This window comes from Plasmodium gonderi (assembly GCF_002157705.1).
Source record: "Plasmodium gonderi DNA, contig: Chr11, whole genome shotgun sequence".
Classification (NCBI taxonomy): Eukaryota; Apicomplexa; class Aconoidasida; order Haemosporida; family Plasmodiidae; genus Plasmodium; species Plasmodium gonderi.
Genome location: NW_021628936.1, coordinates 371,574 through 393,698, shown reverse-complemented (window position 1 = coordinate 393,698; position 22,125 = coordinate 371,574). Strand labels below are relative to the sequence as shown.

Sequence of the window (22,125 nt, the reverse complement as noted above, 5' to 3'; positions counted from 1 at the left end):
CAATTTATCTTTAATATTTGTTACACGATTATCGCTAATGGTATATTACCAGTGCTAAGACTACATACTTTTTGCCTATAAGTAGAGAAATGTTTTAGTGTGTTCATTTAAGTATTTAAAATGATAGCTTTTAATTCCTCTTCGAATTCTTCTATTTCACATGTTAGTTCGAGACTTTTAAATATTCCATTAATTTTTCGAACAAGAGATTCTTTGGATGCTGCATATAGCATTTTTTCTTTCGGTTTTGCAGAATCAGGTGACCAGAAGATGAAATAAATTCTGTTTCTCAAAACACCTTCAGGGGTGTAGATAGGCATATCTATAAAGACATGAAAAAAGTAGTATAATTATGAATTCAATATGAACTAAGGTTTGTTAGAAACTATAAATGTGTTAATCAGTTATATTATACATATGGACGTGTCTTCCATCTGTTCATTCATGCATATGTACCCGCTATGATATATCTACATTCTGTTGTTTTTAAATTGTTTCTTATATCGATTATAATGTCTTCAAAATATTTCAATTCTGAATCCTTCTGCAATAAATCTACAATGATTTTCTCGCAATTTTCTATTCGAAAAATTATATATTTGTGCAGGTGCTTTACTTTCAATTTGTTAAACTCGTAGATACATTCATCTGACACTTTGACACCAGAAACCATTTTTCCACTCTTTTGTTTTAGCTCGTTCCTTTCTTCGACCCCCTGTTTAAGTTTTTTTTTTTTTTTTTTTTTTTTTTTTTTTCAGTTTTCAATATTGAATTTTGTATATCCAATTGTGTGTACAATTTATATATTTGACCACTTTTTACTGTATATTCAGGTTTAGCATATGACTGATTGAGTAATCCCCTTTTATTTCTTCATAAGAAAAAATATGAAAATGTATAGTACAAATCAATGTATTACTAGATAAATATTTTCCCTTCTTCTAATTAGCTTAAATAATTATATTTCCATTCCTACCTTTTTTCATTTAAAAAATACGAAATATTGTTTGGGGATACACAATTTTTAAGGTAAATAAAAAAGTAGACAGTTTTTTTTTTTTTTTTTTTCCATATAAAGATAATGTGCTATAATTTATGAATAAATAATTCATTAATTATTTTTATTTCTGCCTTCTGAAGTAAAGAATGTTAAATTTTTATAAAATAACTCTAGGAATTTTTTTCCTCGTTTATAACTTTTTCTTTCTTTTTTTTTTTTTTTCTCTAGTGCTAGATTTATTTAGCACTTGGGTTTGCTTTTTCAAAAAAAGATGTTATTACACACAAACGATGATTCATATTCTCAGGGGTATAAATATGGGAACATATTAATTAAAATTTTAAAACGAAAAAAAAAAAAAAAAAAAAAAAAAAAGGATAGACATGTGTATATATAAAAATGGCATGTGTTTAGATAAATGCACATTTTAGCGTATAAAAAAGTACATAGAATTGTAAAAAAAAAAAAAAAAATAATAATAATAAAGTTCTAAAAAAATTAGGAAACCATATCCCTATCAAATGGACAGTATATTGAAATTTTCTTTCTCAAAATTTTCATAAGGTAAAATCTATACACAGTTCATTATTTAACTGACAGCCTTCCTGTAACTTTATTTTTTCTTCGAATTTTTCAGAAAAATTGCCTAAAGAGGGTGTGAATAAAAAAGTGTACACTTTTTTTATATACAACATTTAGAGGAAAAAAAAAAAAAAATAGGAGCAATGTAAAAAGCCATGGAATGAAAAATGGGATTTGTATCTGTAGGAATGTTATAGATGTGTTATAAACGAAATACTGAAGTGTTTTTCATATTAATTAGATGTTCTATTTTGTGCCCCTATGAATATCCATATGAATTTCTGGACTGAATATATATATATATATTTTTGAATTTCACTTACTCGGCCAAATATGAGAACATGTAATGTTTACAGGAATTACGCCCATTATCTTTAGATATTACCAGACAATACAGAACCAAGGGGGAGAGAAATAGGGAAAATGTTACAACGTAATATGTGCATAGATGTAAGTAAATAATAGCACTAAATTTACATGACATGAACATGTGAAAACAATAAATAATTTTGGTTTAAATTTATACCTTCCAACATTCTCCTATTAATTCAGAGCAAAAATAACCAGTGTCATCTATTAGCAGTGGAGAACAAAAGGATATTATGAAAAAATGGAAAAAAAATAAAATAATATATATAAATAAAATAAAATAAAAAAAATAAGGGGACACAAATGCTTTGAGCCAGCCTTTACAGATATGTACATAAATATGTATGGGGAACATGAAGTCATATTTTTTCACTTTCATAATTTTTCATTAACATGACAAGTGATATGCAAAATGTGTTATTGGAAAATGGAAGCGTCGAGGGATACATAAAATTGGCTGATGTTGTATGTACAATTTTAACGTACCAGATTTAGGGGCCAAAAAATTAATTATCTTAAGGTTATATTTTTTCCCTATGGTATTCTTTAAAAAGTCTAATAAATTTTTAAGATTCTTTTCGGAGTTATCCCATGTTAAGCGTCTCAGGGCAATTCTAGAAAAAAATTAGAGATTGTAAATGAAAAAAGCTGGATGGTGGGGATTGTAGTACACCTTTAAAGGGTGCTTGTGTGTATTAGGGAAATATACAAATTTATAATCCTTATGTTTTTCTCATTTCACAACTAGCCGTTTCATACACACTTGTTGAAGAAAAAAAAAATAAAATAAAATAAACCTGGTATATTCTTCGTTCCATCTGTTCTTTCTAAAAAGTTCCCATGGTGTTAGGACGATCCCCTGTACAATGTGCATAAATTATGAGAGTGGGATAATGCCATACTTAGTTTTGCAAATGGATATTTACTATGAACATATGTATTTGAACATATATATGTTTGTGCTCTTAGTTACCATATTCGATAAGGCCTCTAGAAGAAATAAGCCATTTTTTTCATTTCTCAGAATCATACCAATGTGATCATACTCACCCCTAGTTATCATTCTCTGGAGCTTAGCAGTAGTAACCTTTGATCTTTTTTTTTTTTTTAAATAAAAAAAAGAAAGACATAAAAATATTTCATTTTGTGAGAAAAATCCTCAATTTAAGGATTTAAGGTTTTTAATATAAAAGTTATGTGTAAAAATGAAAAGTGAAAAGCACACTTGTACAATTATATATTTCATGTGGGGAAAAACAAATTTATTTATATTTTTATTCTTTCGTAGCTTCACCTAAATAAGACTATATCACCAGTATCTGCAATGGATTCAAAAACGTCAACTGATATTCTGTCAATTTTCCAGAAATTATTTTCTAAAAATATAAATTTAGGTTGACGTATAATTCTATTGTTATTAATAGAACTGACTATCAAATTATACCACTCGTATATCTCTGAGTCTTCACCCTGAAAAGAAAATAGTATGATGAAATTTACATCTGAGAAATTTACATCTATACATATATGCAGATATATACATACACGTGTATATACAAATTACAGTGTTAGTGTCCCCTTCTTTTAATTCTTAGTTATTCGATCATTTCTGTACATATACCCTTAAATAAAATTTAACATCCGTGTTTTTGGGAGTCAGAATTAGGAGTGATTCATTTTTATTGTCATTCTTATACATCCTCGATTCGATACAACCTGCACAGAAAGAAAGGGAAGATAAGTTCAATTACACTGCAGTTATATAAGTTCACACATATGTACATAAGAAGATGTAGAAACATTTTTTTTTTTTTTTTTTTTGTGTATGTGTGTGAATTCATTAAAACATAGTATATATAGCAAAATATTTTATCTATTATTTTTCCTTGTTCATGTTCTTTCTGGAATGTTACATAAAAAGCAGTCTTCACCACTTCTTTTCCGCTTTAATCCATGTTCATACTGTAAGTTTGAGGAAAAGAAAAACGTTGAAAAAAAAAAAAAAAAATAGGTAGATGGAAAAATAGGTAGCCAACACATAAATGTGCTTGTTTGCATTTTTAGTAAAATCATGCAACCTATTTGGCACACATTGTTTATAAGTTTTTAAAAATATTCTTATATGGACGATTTTTCTTTTTAGAGTTAAAATTTTGAGCTATTATTAAAAAAATAAAAAAGATGGTACATATATATATGTTTAATTTGTGCAAGTAAGAATTATTTCTTATTTACATTAATGTCCATATGAATTAGTTCCAGATCAAGAACGCCTGATGGCCTTAAACTCTCCTTGCTCTTAAAATAGTATAATTTTTTATTTTTTAGAAGAAACCATCTTTTTGAATAGCCACACCAAGAATTCGAAAACCGTTTTTCTAGATACCCTTCTTTGTGATTCTGATGGCGGAAGAAATGGGTTACAACAATTGGGGGAAGAAACTCGTACACGTATTCACTTATGTATGCATGTATGTTAGTTTGTGTATATGCCAGTGTGTTAGCATGTGTGTGTGCATATACGTAGGAACATATGTATATTTCCATTACCGGTGAAAAATGATGACATGTTGAAGAAAAGACAAAATCATCGGAAAAGTCAAGATATTCCTACACCCCCAAAACAAGTTTTTAATTGTATGTAGAACTAAAAAAATGGCATAATAACGAAAACCAAAAAATTAAAAAAATAAATATAACAATATAACTTTTCCATAAATATTTGAGATAAAGACATGTAATAAAAAAAAAAACCTGCTTATGTTTATCTTTTTGAGTGAAATGGCTGCATCCATCTTCTACTAGTGTTTCCATGTATTGCTAAATATGGCAAATGATATGCGAAAGTTGTGGGGAAATGTAATTTCCATACTAAGTAAGAAGGATTCGTAATTATAACATAAAAATAAGAAATTTCTTTTTGATATTTCTATATTAAAAAAAAAAAAAAAAAATTTCAAAAAAGAAAAAAATAATAAAATAAAGGATACAATTTTTTCTTTGATTTCTTGCGTATGAGTTAAAACTGCTACCTTTTGTTTTATTTATAAATGTTGAAATAAAATTTATCTTTTTAAAAATGCGAGTTAATTTTAGAAGGGTGCAAAATGACGATATCCACAAGTTTATGAATTGTTACAGTTTATCAATTTATTGTTTGAGAATTTAGGGGAAAAAATTTAAAAAAGATGGGAAATTTTACAGATGGAAAAAAAAAAAAAAAAATCCTTTTGCAAAATTAAATGAAGAAGAATCTCCAGTTTCAGTAAAAATAAATATCTGGTTGTTTTACGAAATATTGCACTCTGTTAGTTCAACTTTCAAACACATAAACATAGGTAGTAAGAACTTCTATATATAAAAATAAACAGTTCCACCACATTTTATGAAAACACTTTTCTTGAATTGTGGATATATCAATTGGAAAAGCTACATTTTAAAAAAAATAGCAGAAAATAGAATGGTAAACTAATAACGAAAAAAAAAATAATTTTTTTAATTTTATAATAAAAGATTTAAATTGTGTGCACTGAGTAATTCTGTAAAATAATAGACAAGCAGTACTTTACAACTACACCTATGTACATAAGAAAATATGTATGCAGATATCTGCACAAGTACATGCATAAGTATGCGCACTCCCAGAAAGGGGCATGTTTTTCAAAAATATAAATTTTATTTAGCTAGAACAAATAATTAGGTTTCGGTTGTACAATGAATTAAATATTGTAAATGAAAAGTAGTACAAGGGTAAACGAATAATCTGTCACTCCTCCCCCCGCAAAAAAAAAAAAAAAAAAAAATTACTCATGATGGAATTAATTATTTTCTTCATTGTATTTCTCTAACCAATTCATTTGTATATTTTCCAAAACGCTTTCATTACACCTACCACTTAACTTTTTTTTGTTTTTATTTACAACCGTGTCTACTACCATTTTTTCTAATTCTTCAAATCGTAATGTTAATGGGTCTATATTTTTATATTCTTCAAAAAGTAAATCAGTTATATCTTCTGCGTTTTCCCAATCTAATGTTAAATCATTGTTGTTAAAACTAATATGTCTCTTGGAAATGCAATTTAATGAGTTTAATGAAAATACACAAGTATTGTAATTGCAGTTTGCCATAATTTTATAAGTAGACCAGTGTGGTTTTAAACCTCCCTTATATTTCGTTATGAAAAAGCAGGAAGCCTTTTTTATATGAGATACTACCATTTTTGTCATCCGTATGTATGTGTTAGCATCCAGAACTGTATATGTACATATATGCAAGTGCGTATGTATTAAAAAAAAAAAAAAAAATTAATAAACTTTACTATTCAGCTGATAATGGTGTGTACGAAAAAGGGTGGGGTATTAATTGTAAATAAGAATAGATAAAAATGGGAATGAAAATTGCGTTAAATGTACATTGTTAACCCATGTGAATAACGATAATACAATTCCCCTATGTGTGTAGTTTTTTTTTTTTTTTTTTTTTCTTTTTTGCCTGTACAATGTATCTTTCCTTATTTTTCCCTTTCGAATATTTTCTTGCATATTCGTTTAATTCTAACTTCCTTTTTTCGTTTTCTGGGATTGTTTTATTAATTACATTTTTACACTTTTTCCGAAAACACCATTGTTGTTGTAATAAAATAAAGGACTACTTTAAAAAAAAGTTATACAATTAACTACAAGTTCATGTTGCTTCGTCAAGTAGCGCACTAGTTTCCTTTGTTTTAAGTACACACGATAAATATTTTTATCAGTGTTTACGAATATGTAATGCTGAACACACGGTTATGTATGTAAAAACTTGGTAATCATAACGTGTTCTGCTTTTAACATTTACTTTATAATTTTTCGAGGAAACTAACAAGTACAGATTAATTTATCTATAAGAAAAATCACCTACATGATGAGAAAAATGTATTTTTTGCAATTATTTAAGGGTGAAAATATATGTTTAAAAAAAAAAGTACATAAAAATGTGCATAAAAAAAAGTTTCTCTTTAGTCTATTAATGTTTATTTAATATTTTTGTGCACGTGTGTATACTTGTTTTATGTGCATATGAAATGTAAAATATCGTTATGCTTTTAAATTATTCTCCTGATGTTAAAAGTGACGTGTTTCGAATTTATAGCATTAGTTGCTTGTTCTTATGATATATAAAACGAAGGAATAACTCATTTACTTGTATAATTTCCTCAGAAAAATACTTCTTATTTTTATTTTAAAAATAAAATTTATATTTATGTTAAACAGACTCAAGAATGTATAACAGAATTTCATGTGCTTTTTTTTTACTTTTTTTTTTTTTTCTTTTTTCTTATATGTACGTAATAAAAAAGAATAATAATAAAATAAAGTATAAACGCGGTTGAAAAAATTTGGAAAAATGTGTAAAAAAAATTGAATGCATAAAATGAAAAAGAAGTAACATTTCAGGTATATTTTGAAAAAATTTGAACACCTTATTTGATTCAGTTTAAAAAAATATAGCTTCATTATACAAAAAATCAGGAATGTAAAATACGTAAACTAAAAAAATTAGAGAACTGAAGCTAACAAGGGTTAATTAAATTAATAAACACTCATTTTATCGAATATATGTGTTATGTAAATTATGCACATTTCGACAATATGAATATATTTTCATTATTAGCAGTAAAAATTGGAGATTTTAACTTATGTGAAAAATCTATATCTTTCTTAGCTTAAACGTTTTTTACTTATTGATATTTTATTGTTTTTTTTTTTTTTTTACTTGGTCCATCCGCCAAGCGTGCTTTAAAATAAATAATAAGAAAACATTTCACTTGTAGTTTTTTTGTTTGAAAATATAGTTGTTACCATTGTAATTTTTCATTATAATTGACAGACTATAATATTCAATGTATGTTCCTGCACCTTTAAAATGTTTAAGCTAAATACCAAATTATGCTATGGTTTAAGAAACGTAAATCATTTAATAGGGAATTACAAAGTTGGATACATAAAACCACAGTTCATAGGAGTAATTCCATTAAAATGTAAAGAATACGCGACGGTGAAAAAAGATGCAGCTGGTAAAAAAATTAACGATGTTAAAGGACAGGGGCATGATCATGAAGGACACACAAAGGGACTCTATCATCATGTAGAGCATCATCATGGAAACCCTCGTGATCATTTAGATGAAGATGGAGTAAGGAAAACAGAATACGATTTTGATAATTTCCATTGGGATGATTACTGGTTAAATACACCAAAGCAAAATATTGTAATTGTGAATGGACAAAAAATGATTAAGGGAGAAGAAACTAAGCCACTGGAATACCTATTTAATGTTAGCCAAAAAAATATACCTTTCTGGTCTAGAACAAGGTTAAATGTTTGGGGAAACTATAATATGGTTTTAAAAGTTGAATTTTTATTTTTTTGGATTCCCACCCTTATTATTTTTAGTATAGCTATTCCGTGCTTTACAATGTTGTATATGCTAGACGAAATTGTTCATACAACCATGACAGTTAAAGTTATAGGAAGGCAGTGGTATGAATAAAGAACATATATGAAACTTTAAAAAAAAAAAAGTGTCTTACTAATTTTCATAATACTTTATGCATTATTTTATTATATGAATGTACGTTATTATTTCTGCGCTTATAAATTGATCATACAAATAAAATATGTCATGATGAATCATATTTTTTGTATCTTTTTTACCCTTATAAAAGTTTGAATAAGAATAGTTTATTTCTTTTTCATAAAAGGAATGAACATTTCTAAACAATTGTTTTCCCGGCATTATATGCAGATGCTGGAAGATGCATGTTACATTTGTTTATATCCGTGTGCATGCGTGTAAAAAGTTTGTATGTTTTGGTTTGTTTGTGTAGATATATATCCATGTGTGTAAAAATATATATATAAATGTGTACATATTTTTATTCATGCACATTTATTCCCCACATGTTGTTTTTCTTACAACTGTTTTCTTTTACTTTCTTTTAAGGTACTGGATTTATGAAGTAGAATCACCTCCGGAAGATGACGATGATGATGAATAATAAAACAATAGAAATGTTTTACCATTTTTTTTTTTTTTTTTTTTATATTGTAAAAGTGTAGAAATTACACGTACAGAAATTATTTGTGCAAGACTTATATTTTTTTATTCTACTGAGACAATTTAGATGAATTATTTTTTTAATAGTAGCAGTATTTGTCCATGCGTGTGAACATGTGTATATACAGTATATTGTGTATTTTATTTTTTCCCAGTTTAAATGTTATGTACGTGTTGTGCGCATGTTGTATAAATATGTTACATTTTGCTACGTTAAATTTTTTTTTTTTTTTTCTCCCTGAGTAGTTTTTTTGCATTTCAGTACTATTTTCAAATATATAGTGTTATAATAAAATTACCAAAAATAAAGGTAATTTTTTTATTATTAAAAAAATGGAAATATAATATGCATAAAGAATTTTACCTAAATGATAAAAACAACTTGCAACTTTTTGTGAATTTCGCTGAAAACATTTCACGTTTTCTAAATTTTATTTCTTATGTAAAAAAATTAATTACACCACTCTTGATATTAAAAGTATAAATTAATTGAACCGTTTAAATAAAAAAAGAAATTATAGTGGGTATATATATATATATATATATATATATATATATTTTTTTTTTTTTATTTCATGTGTGTAAAAATACATTTTGTTTGGTCTAATTCTAAAAAAAAAAGCATTTTTAAAAAATGATTTTTCAAAATTTGCATGTACGTTCATGTTAAAATAGGTAATATATATGCACACATTGTACACATACGTTTAATTAAAGCTATTTATCCGTTTTATTTGTATCATTAAAAAAAAAAAAAAAAAAAGACCACTTGTTCACAACTTTATTGAGATGAAAATGAACACAAAAGTGTAAAACAGTTTAGCAATTATAATTGCGTAACTTTAATCTGAAATTTTTTTTTTTTTTTTCCTTTCCATTTCTTTTTGAATTATTCTTTCAAATTACCTTTTTTTATTTTCTTTATTTTCTTGCTTTTCTTCTTTTTCTTCATTTTCTTCATTTTCTTCATTTTCTTCATTTTCTTCATTTTCTTCGTTTTCTTCGTTTTCTTCATTATCTTCGTTTTCTTCTTTTTCTTCATTTTCTTTATTTTCTTTATTTTCTTCTTTTTTTCCTTCTTTTTCATATTTTTTACATTATGTATATACGTACGTTTATTTTTTATTTTTCTTATGGCACTTTTTTGGCTTCTAGAAAGATCATATTATTTTAGCATTGGTTTATTAAACTTTTTATTTTACACTTACATAAATGTGTACTTATCTTTGGTAGTTCACAAAAAGATAACTTGCTAATAAATATATTTACACACGACTCTTATGTAAAATTCACGTTCATTCTTTTTTCACAACTACATCTCCCTTAATTCATTTTTATACATGAATAATGTGTTGCTTGAGCAAAAATAGTTTTAATTCAACATATTTGTCCATGTTTTAAGAATGATTCTTATTAACTAAAACTGTTTTATTGTACGCTCAAATTTAAAAGAAAAACTGGATTACACTATATTACCTTTTTTTTCTCCAACTAAGACTATTACTGAGATAACAATTTTGCAACTGCTTCACTGATATATGCACACTTAAACGTACAAACCTTTAAACTCACGCAATCACATATACACACGCCAACACAAGTATATAAGCATATCCTACCTAATCCATACAAGCATATTTTTTACTAACACGTTATATTATCGAAAATGGCGCGGAGACAAGGTAAAAAAAAAAAAAAAATTGCTGCCTTTTAAACATATATATAATTCAATATGCACTCTTTATCAAGGAAATTTATTTCTTTATATATCTGCATTATGGAGGCAGATATTTACTCCATTTTTATTTTTACAATTTTTTTTTATATGTTCGTATTTACACATAATACTGTTACAACGTTTACGTAATAATCATGTATATGAAAAGATATACATACGTTTAGACACATGTATCTTGAAATATCCTAAAGGAATTTCTCTATATTAATGCTTCATGCTACCTAGGATCTTAAAAACACATATATACATTATTATACACATTTATTCTTTTGTATTTTTAGTGAGAAGGGGAAGTGATCCGGGCGTAAGCACCGCAGTGTCTTCTATAGTTCAGCACCAAAACTTTAAGCGTATGTTAATGTTTGGTTTGAGATCATTATCTGACTTTTGTAATCCCACATCAAAAACATACAAAGAAAATGCATTTGATGCCTTGGACAGAGGTGCCGTAGAATCCATAAAGAATGCAGTAGTTAATTATAAGGATGATGATGATATTCTTTTCTGTTCAAGCAGAGTATTGTATGCCATGTCTGATTATTGTTGCTCTGAGAAAGATTCAGATGCATTACAAAAGTTAATTTCAGATGGTGGTGTAAACGCCATAGTAGAAATTATTAAAACGGTTCCCGCAGATCAAGACACATTAAAAAATTGTATTCTATTTATACAGAATATGAACGACTCAAATGTTGAAATAGGGGGAGGAGAACTCGGTGTTTCCCTATTAAATGTGTTTACATCAAGCACCTATAATGTGAAGTTGGGGAATGGAATAGCATCCGCTTTGTCTATTGCCGCTAAATCCGCTACAGCTTCAAAGGCCTTAAATGATGAAGGAGCACATCACAAATTAATAGACCATTGTCTATCCTTTCAGACTATAAATGACGATACTGCAGAAATCATTGAGGGAGTGTTTGATGTAATTAAGAATTTGTCTTCAAACGGATATGTTGTTCCAACCATAATTGAAAAATCCGTAGTCATTTTGGACAAATTTAAGTCATACCCAAGAATTGTTTCCAAAGGTAGTGATGCTATGAAATGTGCTGTAGGCCCAGAACAATTAACTGATTGCTTAAATATATTAAAAACATCAGAACAGGGATCAAAAGAGCAGGATTCTGCATTGGAATTGTTGAGTTCTCTTTCCTATATTTCATCAATAACAGATAAGGTCGTTCAATCTGGAGGAATACCAGTGCTTATAGAATTAATCAATAGTGGTTTACAGCAATATGAAAGTAATCCTGAAAAAATTTCTAGATTAGTAGCTGGGGCATCCAGAATGTTGGGAAGAATATCCAATAACCCTCCTCACGCCGTAATAGTTTATGAATATGGAGGTATTGCAACACTTTGTACCGCCTTATCCTATTTTCCCAATGATGTTGATTGTGCAGGTGCTATATGTAATGCACTAATTCCATTCGTATCTCGAACTAACTATGTTAACGAAATAAATAGTTATTCATTATTCGCATCCTTATTCCCTATATTATACGCATCTTTGGAGTCAATTGAATTAGCAAAAGCCAGTATATCATGTATAGCTTCCGCCTCAATGATTAATGAATTTCATGAACAAATGGTAAATAATCAAGCAATAGAAATTTTATCCACATGCATCCAATATCATTTAAGTGAAACTGAGTATCTTTTAAATTGTTTTACTGCATACTTTAGGTTATCAGATTACATAAGAACAATTGAACCAATAAATCAATACGGAGGTGTTGAAGGAATTGCTAATGCGTTATCATCTGTAAGTAGTGATAGCACTATATCAGAAATTGGTTTAAAATTAATAAATAAAATGCTTACAGCTTCGGATGCTTTGAATTTTTTGAGTAATTCGCAAGTAGTTGATTCTGTCTTAACTGTTATGTTAGAAAATGAAACGAAAGAAGTTATCATTCAAGAAGGAACGAAAATTATGGAGAAATTAGCAACTGAAAGTGATTGTCAAAGACATATATCTAACTTAGAATCAATTATAAATTTGGCTCAAACGAATCCGGAAGCTGCATATAAAACGTTAGCTGCCATTTCAGGATTATCAAGAATTCAGTCTTTAAAAAGTATACTAGAGTCAAATGGAGCTGATAAATCGATATATAATGGTATGAAGGTGTGGATTGAGTCACCAAGATTTAATGAGCAGCCGAAATTAATTAGAGCTGCGTTGAAGACTATGAAGATATTAAAACAAAATGCATCAACTACAATCCATGAGTTAATAGCTTCAATAGTTGATATGATGTGTCTTCCTCAAGTAAAAAGACTTGCCGAAATGGAAGAACCAGATGATAACATCCTTATTACATCCGCTGAGTGTATAAATTATTTAACACATATAAACAAAATAAACGACAAAGAAATTGCAGAGGCAAGTTTAGATAGCATATTTAAGCTAATGAAGAAATATTCAGAATCTCGCCTAACGCAAACAAATCTACTTGCAGCCATAAATAATATTCTTTTAAGTGGTAATGCTGCTGGTGCAGAAGTGTTGGTTAGTAAGGGATACATAAAACATGTTGTTAACTATATCCACAAAGTGCCTATGTATGTAGATGTTCAGATAATCGGATTTAGCGTGTTAGGAAACATTCTGAAATTTTCTCCTGAGTCTATAGATTCAATAAAAAAGGTCAATACATTAGTTCCATTGCAAAATGCCTTAAGAACACATGTAAAGAATTCTAAACTAAAAACGACATGTGCTCCTCTATTAGCAGTGTTAATGCCATTAGACTCCTTGACTAAAGAAATTGAGGATCTTCTGAAATTATGCAGTGAAGCCATGAATGAAAATGATTTAATAAAACTACATGAATATTTGGTTTCTTTAAATGAATTATTGTTGACCGCGGAGGCAAGTAAAATATCTTCTCGCTGCAATATAGGAGAATATCTAAACAATATAGTAAAATGGTTAAAGGATAATCCTAATATTTATAATAATTTTACCAATAATGATTACAGCATTTTAGGACGAAGCTTATATGATGCTACCATTTCAGAAGTTAGTCATGCATGTACAAATATTTCTCAGACAAGAATTGGATTAGTGCATTTAACGAAAAGTGACATGACCTCTGCTCTAATTGATGCATATAACCTTTTAGAAGTACCTGGAGATGACTACACAGAAGAAGCTGTTTCTAATATATTAGAATCGATGTGTATGTTGCTAAAGCATGATATAACAAATGCAGATATAGCATTTAACAAAGAGTTGATTAAGAAACTGTGTGCAGGAATAAATTATTTTTCAGAATCAGATACTGTTTTGAAAAGTACATTTGGATGTTTAGCTTGTATGTGCACAAGTGATAAACGTGTAAAACAACTAATTAGCAATCCAGGGTATGATAAACTTATATCGTTGATTGTAGATTTAATTGGTAATTCAGAAAAATTCAAAAATTCTAGAGGAAATGCAATAAAGGCTTTATACGAGTTATTAAAAACGGAGGATGAACAAATTATAAAAAATATAGCTAATGAAACTGAAATTGTGGACAATCTATTTAAAATTATGGGAGAATATCAAGCAGATTTACCTATTGTTCAAGATAGTACAAAATGTTTAGCAATTATAGCAGATTATATTAATATAGAAGACAAAATGAAAATAGATAAATATTCTGCAATAAAAATATTGTTAGAAAGTTTAGGCAAAAATAAGAACGATGAATTAACAGCACAAGATATAATGACAGTGTTAATTAAATTATGTAATAGTACTGATAAAATGAAATTAAGAGAATTGGGTGCCGTAGATGTTATTTCTGATGTTACAGTGATACATAGTGAGAACGATGAAATATCCAAATTGGGAGGGGTCTTATTTTCATATATGGGAGCTGATGAACAAGTAAAGAAATTGATGAAATTAATATTAAATGTTAAAAGCAGTGACAGTGATTCGGTACAGAAAATTGACAATTTGACCGGTAAATTAGAAATGTTTTTAAGAGCACCTTTGGAAAACCCTTTGGATGCATTAGAGTACACAGAAGCAACATTACAGCAACTGAATGGGTATTTATGTTCACAATTAGATAATGCTTCATTACAGGCAAATATTGCACTAGTTACGAAGAGGTTGGTAGATCGTGTGAAATATGATCATGAGGATCAATTGGGATCATGGGCTGTAGCATCGGCAGGCATATTAAATCAATATACAGACATGATTGCAAACAAAGTTGGGTTATCTAATAGTAAATTTGTATCCCCTGTTTATAGTGTTTTAGCTGGCTGTGTTTTGAATCCATACACGAAACAATTAGTGCTAGATAAACTTCCCCTAATGTTAGAGAATACATACGCCTTATTGGAGGAATATAAAAATAATCCATATGTTGTACAAGGTATATTTGAATTTTTGGAACAGATAGCGAAAGATGATGAAGGATCTAAGTTGTTGTTTAGAAAATGGAATGGTTCCATGGGTAATTTAGTAGATCAAACATTATCCATTATGAATTTAAATAGAGCAAATGATTGTGTTTTTATACCTGGCATCAAATTATTGGGAGCTATTGCAGAAACATCAAACACGTCTGGTTATGCAAGTAATATGGATAGTTCACGTATAATAGAGTCATGTGGGATGTTATTAAATTTGGGTTCTAGTAAGGAAAGAACGATTGAATTTATAAATTTCGTAGACACTATGGTAGCATCGAATTTACTAGATGAAAAGGTAGCTTCGGAAACATTAAAAAATATTAATTCTCTAGTATCAGAAGATAATATATCCAATTATACAGATCAAGGTCGAATAGAACTTATTAAGGCTTATGCTAATTTGTTGAAAGATGCTGCATCTACTGGTTTATTTGCACATATTAGACAGACCGATAAATCTGATGCCTTGAACAATTTAGCAAGGTTAATGGAATATGGCCAATGTGAAGAAGTAACGGTGCCTATTTTGGAAGCATTATCTGAGATAGCTACATGTGATTCAACAACTTCGTTGAAAATAATAACCTCTTCGTTACCGCTCATTGTTCAAAGTAATCATGATAACATTATAAACGATAATGTAGCAGCAGAATCTTTCGTAAACACATTGGAAAAATTAGTATTAATAGAAGGAATTGGAAGACAGGTTGCTAACAATGAAGAATTGTATAAATTATTAGAAGAGATAGAAATTAGCCTCGAAAATAGGATAAATGAACTAGGTGAAGATTATGTGAATAGTATGAAAATGAAAATTAGTAATGTGCGTACTACTATAAATGATGACGTCCCTAAAGAAAAGACTTGTAAAGATATATACGATATGTTAAAGGATTATAAATCAAAATCTATGGATATTAATGTTCTACTTGATGCATCGTTAGAAGAGGATATGAGATATGTATTGCAGAAATTAAAGATTTATAATAAGGATAATCTTTCACCAACAACAGAAACAGGAATAGATAATTCTTATGGTTATATGGCAATAGAAATATTTTGTGAAAATGATGATAACGTGAAAGAGCTGTTAAAGATAGAATTTCCGACAAGTGCTTTTCATGCGTTGATTAAACAAAGTAATGAAAATGTAAAACATTATTCATGTCGTGCTTTATGTGCCTTTACGAAAAATCCAAAGGGTTTAGAGGGTGTAGTTAAATCGATAAATGATTATCCAAATATAATCAGTAAATCAGTTGGTGATCTATGTAAGGAAAGTACGTTAGAAAAAGAAGATAAAGAAGACTTTCTCATTAATCGTGTTTTGTTAATAGATAGAACAGCTCATAACAGAAATGTGTATGATGAAACAAATGCTATTAATCATTTGATAGAAATATGGAATCAATATGATCATGGGGATTATTCCGTTTCTCTATTGCGCCATGTTTTCCGTGCTATGAGAAAAATTGTATCAGATGCACATGTTGATGCGTTGTTAAAAGCAGATGTATTAGTTCGTTTGATAGGTATTATCAGTAATGTAGAAACGGATAAAATTATATATCCAGATGTGTTGTTTTTAATTGGAAGTTTATCTGTTGTTAAAGATATAAAAACACAAATTGGAGAAATGAAGGGAATAGATGCATGTGTGAATTTATTATTGAGATCATTAAATGTAGAAAAAATGGAAGCAACGATCACAAACTGCTGTTTAGCGTTAGCTAATATGTGCATTGATAACAAAGGGAATTCAAACATATTTTGTGCACTAAAAGGCCCTGATATAAATGTTAGAATTCTAAGAGAATACAGATCTAATTTTGATGTAACAAATGGTGCTTCTGTTTTATTATGTAATATTTTGTTTAGAAACGAAGATATGAAAAGGACATATGGAACAAATGGTGCTCCTGTTGAATTAGTCCAATGTTTAAGAAGTTATGATGGAAGTGATAACAAAAACGCAGTAAGATGTATTGAAAGTTTATTTAAAGCTATTTCTAACTTATCCCTTTACACTGCGAATGTGAAATATTTTTTAGATGCACAGATTGAGATTTCTTACGAATCATGGTTAAATAAATTAAATGAATCTTTTCCAGACGCTGAATTAGAAACAGGTTTACGAACATTGTCAAATTTAGTTATGGAAAATGAAGAAAGAAATATGAAAAATTTTGGTGTAACATTAATTCCCGTATTAAATGTGTTGAAGCAGAATAGAGATAATACCAAAGTCATATTTTTTTTACTTGATATTTTATGTTCCTTATGTAGATATCATGAAAATGCTAAACTGTTTGCAGATAGTGGTGGTATAGAAGCAACTATAAATGCTATACAGTTGTATGATTATGATATTAGTTTATTAACCTTAGCTATTCATTTGTTAAGTAATCAGTGTAAAATTGAATCAAGTTTACCTTTGTTAGTGAAATCTGATGCATTTGGAATTTTAATTAGTTGTATGGAGGCAGAAACGGAAGAATTTGAAATGACAGAATTGGTTGTTTCTTCATTAAGGTGCATTAGACGTTTAATACAGTCAGAAGAATTGGCTTATGAATTTTGCAATTGTGGTGGTGTACCTTCTATAGCTAATCTGATATGTAAGTCAGTTAAAAAATCAATAGTTATGTTAGAATCCTTACGTGTTTTTTTATGTATACTATATTATACACAAAATATAGAAGGTGTAACAAATGAATATCCAGAAGAGGAGGAGGAACTATACAATGCAAAATTAGGTGGTTGGTATAATATAAGCATGGACAAAGAAATGATAGATACAATTATCCAATCCGTTTTAACCTGTGCAAATGATAAGAATCATCAGAAACAGCTGAGATTACAAAAGGTGTCGCTTGGTTTGTTGGCGTATTTTGCTTACCATAGATTAGGAATTATTTCCATGACAGCATCTGGTTTTGATAATATAGCAATGGAAAATTTAAATAATTTTGGTGGTGATATTATAATTATGCAATTATTGGCTATATGTATAGACAACATTGCTGTATATTCTATAGAAGTGTATGATTCTATTATTACAAGAGACATTATAAAAAATTTCAAAAATTCTGTATCAAAAATGAGTAATAAAAAAGAAGATAAACAAATTGTGCAGAAAGTTGAACTTACCTTAACTGCAATGAATTTTACAGGTGATCCGTTAGAAGCATTTCAAAAATCATTGTTAATTTTCGATTTTAGCTTATCCGAATTTGATAAAGATCCATATGTTAATGGTGTCCATGATTTATCTTCAAATATAAAAGATGCATTAAGAAAAGGAGGCATCTGCAAAATATATCATAATAGTGACAAAAGGAAACCATTTAAATGGAAGGCAAGTCAAGATTTGGCTACTTTAGAATGGACAATTGGGGATGATTCTGACCACTTATTTAAAATATCCGTAGTAAGAATAAAAAATATATCGAAAGGATTAGCACATCCCTCCCTAAAAGCAGGAAACAAAAGAGAACCCAGAAAAGTAAATGCAAAGGTAACTTTATGCATATACGGACCACCCACTGAGGATTTCCCTGAAGGCTTGGAGTTGCCAATTAAAATGAAGTCACAGAAAGAAAGAGATGCCTTCGTCGACTTACTTGTTTTATGGCGTGATGCAGCTAGCTACAATTATTAGGCTCCTCCTAAAAGAGAAGGACCAGCAGAAACTTGCATTTAGCTGCATATTTGTGGGAGAAGATGGAATCAGTTCTAAGGACAAGTACATCTCGTTTATTGCACTTGGTATCAGACCGCCCCTGTGATTACCAGGACGCTCCTATGGCCACCACAATGCTATTGCTGTAATTTTTTATGCAACCACGCACTTTTTGCAGTTGAAGGAAACTTTCATTTTGTCCGCCGTAATTCGGTCTAAAGTTGCACGTATAGATTATTCTAATTGTTGCACATTCTTTCTCTATTTTATGAGAATTTAACAAAGGCAGGGAAACATGAACAACAGCGGAAATATTAATAGGAATAGAGCTAACAATTAAAAAAAAAAGTAAAAAAAAACAATAAGGCAACAGAACTGCGCTGTACCACTTTTTTATCTCATTTTCTTTTTTCCTCAAATAAAAGAGAAGCTTTTTTTTAAAACAAAGAAATAAAAAAAATGCACGTAACCTTAAACCATACACTCTGTAAGACAAAAAAAAGAAAAAAGAAAAAAAAATAAAAAAACAAAAAAAAAATAAACGTAACCTTAAACCATACACTCTGTAAGACAAAAAAAAGAAAAAAGAAAAAAAAATAAAAAAACAAAAAAAAAATAAACGTAACCTTAAACCATACACTCTGTAAGACAAAAAAAAAGAAAAAAGAAAAAAAAATAAAAAAACATAAAAAAAAATAAACGTTAACCTATAACTTCCTACAGGATGAACCTTTTTTGAAAAACCAGATTTTCATGAAAGCGTTAATACAATTTTTTGAGATGTGGAAAAAGCGGTGAATATTTCAAAAAATTAAAACATAGCTTTATTTCTCTCCGTTAATAAAGTGAATTTAATTCACTCATGATTACCCATAACATCAAAAGCGATATGTCTTACCAGTTATGCATAAAAATGCTTTAGCAGTTTAAATTAAAAAATTTTCCAATCCAAATAAAAAAGTAAAATATTAAAAGTGTGTTTGTTGATTACGATATCTGTTCAGCATTTCGAAAGTACTTAACTGCATATTGCTTCAACACATAAGTGTGTACCATTGGATTTTGCACACTTATTCTGGTACTGTATATGCATGTATGTGCTTATACGACTGTACAGGTATGTATACATGTTTAGTGTTTCCCGAGTTTTTTCCTAACTATTTTTTTCTATTCTCAAAACTATCCTTGTAATTTATATGAGATAGGTTTATTAAAGGCGCACTTTATTTGCACATAATGCGGTTAAAAAAAAAAAAAAATTGTCAAATTTTTTCAGGTTTATGATTTAATAAATATGAATAAAGTTCATGTCATTTGTTCAACTGTTATCATTTATTAACGTTTGCTAAAAAGTGTTTTTAATTGTCATGTATTGGTAATGTATATTTATGTTATGTATCATATTTACACAAATGTATTTGTGTGCCATATGGGCATATTTATGTATATGCACAACGTATGAATAAAAGCGTATCTATAGAACGCATGCCATGTTAAAAAAAAAAGAAAAGAATACAAGTTACTCCTTGTTATCCATTTCGTCATCCATTTTAGGTGCGAGGAAAAATTTAACAAATCCAACTTTTAAAGTATCTGCATCTGGAGAAGTGTCTTTTATTTCATACTTAAATTCAATGGGTCTACTATCACTTAATCCTAGGGTAACTACGTCGGAGAGGATTGTAGATTTTGAAAATAAATTTAAATATTTTATAGCAAAGGACTGCTTAATTTTTTTTCTTGATTTTATAGTAACACCAACATCATCTTCACTTGTTGACTCCCTTGGTTTTAATGCAACTTCTGCATCTCCAACTAATCCCTTTGTTGTAAATTTGATAATATTGGAATCTATTTCAATAAATACAGTGTCTGAAAATTCAGATAAATTTCTAAAAATATTAGTTAATTCTTTGCTACTCAACTCAACTTCTGCATCAAAACCTTCCTCACAATCAGGAATATTAAGAGAGTCCAATTCAATAGACATTAATTTTAAGGAAAAATTTGTTACTTTATCTTCTTTATTATTTTCAAAAACAAAGTTCAGATTGTCTGCATCATCTTTACTTGATATAACTACAGATTCATTTGCACCACATAGTTTAAAAACTTTATTTAGTGATGCGATATTTACTCCTAACACTCTTTCACGATCACACCTGTAGTGGGAAAATCCTGAATCCACGAGGTGCAAGCTAACTAACGATACATGGTTCCCATCTAGTGCTTGCAATTTTAACCCACTCTCGTCAGCATCCACATTAGCATCATTCACTAAATCTTTGATACATTCGAATAATTTTTTTAATATAGACGCATTATTTAGCTTGGCTTCTAACATTTTCTCAACCTGTATTTTCCGTGTGTTAGTGGTAAGCTTGAGTAGTCAGCTTCTTTCGCTTACTTTGTATTTCTCGTTAATAGGCATGCACACAAATGCAGGGAAGCACTATTGGTATAGGTTCTCAAGTGGGCTTGTATTTTTGTGTACGATACTGTGGGTTTCTTGTTATGCAATATCTACTATGCAATACCTATTATATGTGCTTTTTTTTTTTTTTTTTTTTTTTTTTTCTCTTTTTCGTTTTTCAACACTTAATTTCCCTTCTTAGAGTAATCGCTTATACTTTTTTTATTTTTTATTTTTTTTTAAATCAAAACAGAAATTTGTTAATTTCCTAAGGTGTAACTATTTTTATTCACTTTCTTTGGTGATATATATGAATATATGTATGCACTTATTTTTTAAATGTTAAGCATATTCTTATGAAGGATATTTATTTACACTTATATTCCCTATCACAAAAAAAAAAAAAAAAAAAAAAAAAAAATGCACATATTTTATATATATATGTGTGCTAAAATGCATCTAAAGAGAAAATGAGGACGCTTCTTACAAAGTCAAGAGTGTAAGTAGCTGTTTACAAAAAATGTGTTTTTTTGAGAATATGAAATGTTTTAGTGCATATTATAGAAATCTGTGCATTTTTGTGTTATTCATTATACACTTACCCTCCTTTTTTCTTCTTTTCTTTTGGCTGGGAGAGAACCGTTATTTTAAGTAACCCGTTAAACATATATTTTGGGAACGTGTGCGATATATTTGACAAAATTGGCACATTTTGCACACTCCTTTAAATTCGTTTATATACATCTATTAAGGAGAGAATAATTGGACGCTTTTTTTTTTTTTTTTTTTTTAAAACATGTGTAAAAGGGTATATG

General features: G+C 28.6%; 6 protein-coding genes across 6 annotated transcripts; 2 read left to right on the top strand and 4 right to left on the bottom strand.

The window, feature by feature from the left end:
- Positions 1–107: 107 nt before the first annotated feature.
- Positions 108–673, bottom strand: PGO_110920 (actin-depolymerizing factor 2; the record flags this gene model as incomplete). The annotated part of the gene is made up of 2 exons (XM_028688431.1): positions 108–322; positions 457–673. The coding sequence occupies 2 exons, from the start codon at positions 671–673 to the stop codon at positions 108–110; spliced, it is 432 nt and encodes a 143-aa protein (XP_028544232.1).
- An 884-nt stretch (positions 674–1,557) lies between these two features.
- PGO_110910 (conserved Plasmodium protein, unknown function) lies at positions 1,558–4,765 on the bottom strand (the record flags this gene model as incomplete). Its single annotated transcript, XM_028688430.1, has 12 exons — positions 1,558–1,646; positions 1,906–1,954; positions 2,109–2,155; positions 2,438–2,565; positions 2,749–2,810; positions 2,925–3,045; positions 3,246–3,421; positions 3,573–3,667; positions 3,865–3,913; positions 4,187–4,351; positions 4,502–4,561; positions 4,706–4,765. 12 exons carry the CDS (start codon positions 4,763–4,765, stop codon positions 1,558–1,560), a joined length of 1,101 nt encoding a protein of 366 aa, XP_028544231.1.
- Positions 4,766–5,769: 1,004 nt separating this feature from the next.
- PGO_110900 (hypothetical protein, conserved) lies at positions 5,770–6,171 on the bottom strand (the record flags this gene model as incomplete). The annotated part of the gene is made up of 1 exon (XM_028688429.1): positions 5,770–6,171. One exon carries the CDS (start codon positions 6,169–6,171, stop codon positions 5,770–5,772), a length of 402 nt encoding a protein of 133 aa, XP_028544230.1.
- A 1,687-nt stretch (positions 6,172–7,858) lies between these two features.
- PGO_110890 (cytochrome c oxidase subunit 2a) lies at positions 7,859–8,993 on the top strand (the record flags this gene model as incomplete). The annotated part of the gene is made up of 2 exons (XM_028688428.1): positions 7,859–8,475; positions 8,939–8,993. 2 exons carry the CDS (start codon positions 7,859–7,861, stop codon positions 8,991–8,993), a joined length of 672 nt encoding a protein of 223 aa, XP_028544229.1.
- A 2,149-nt stretch (positions 8,994–11,142) lies between these two features.
- On the top strand, positions 11,143–18,876 carry PGO_110880 (hypothetical protein, conserved; the record flags this gene model as incomplete). The annotated part of the gene is made up of 1 exon (XM_028688427.1): positions 11,143–18,876. The coding sequence occupies one exon, from the start codon at positions 11,143–11,145 to the stop codon at positions 18,874–18,876; it is 7,734 nt and encodes a 2,577-aa protein (XP_028544228.1).
- Positions 18,877–20,416: 1,540 nt separating this feature from the next.
- Positions 20,417–21,241, bottom strand: PGO_110870 (proliferating cell nuclear antigen; the record flags this gene model as incomplete). The annotated part of the gene is made up of 1 exon (XM_028688426.1): positions 20,417–21,241. One exon carries the CDS (start codon positions 21,239–21,241, stop codon positions 20,417–20,419), a length of 825 nt encoding a protein of 274 aa, XP_028544227.1.
- Positions 21,242–22,125: the final 884 nt, after the last annotated feature.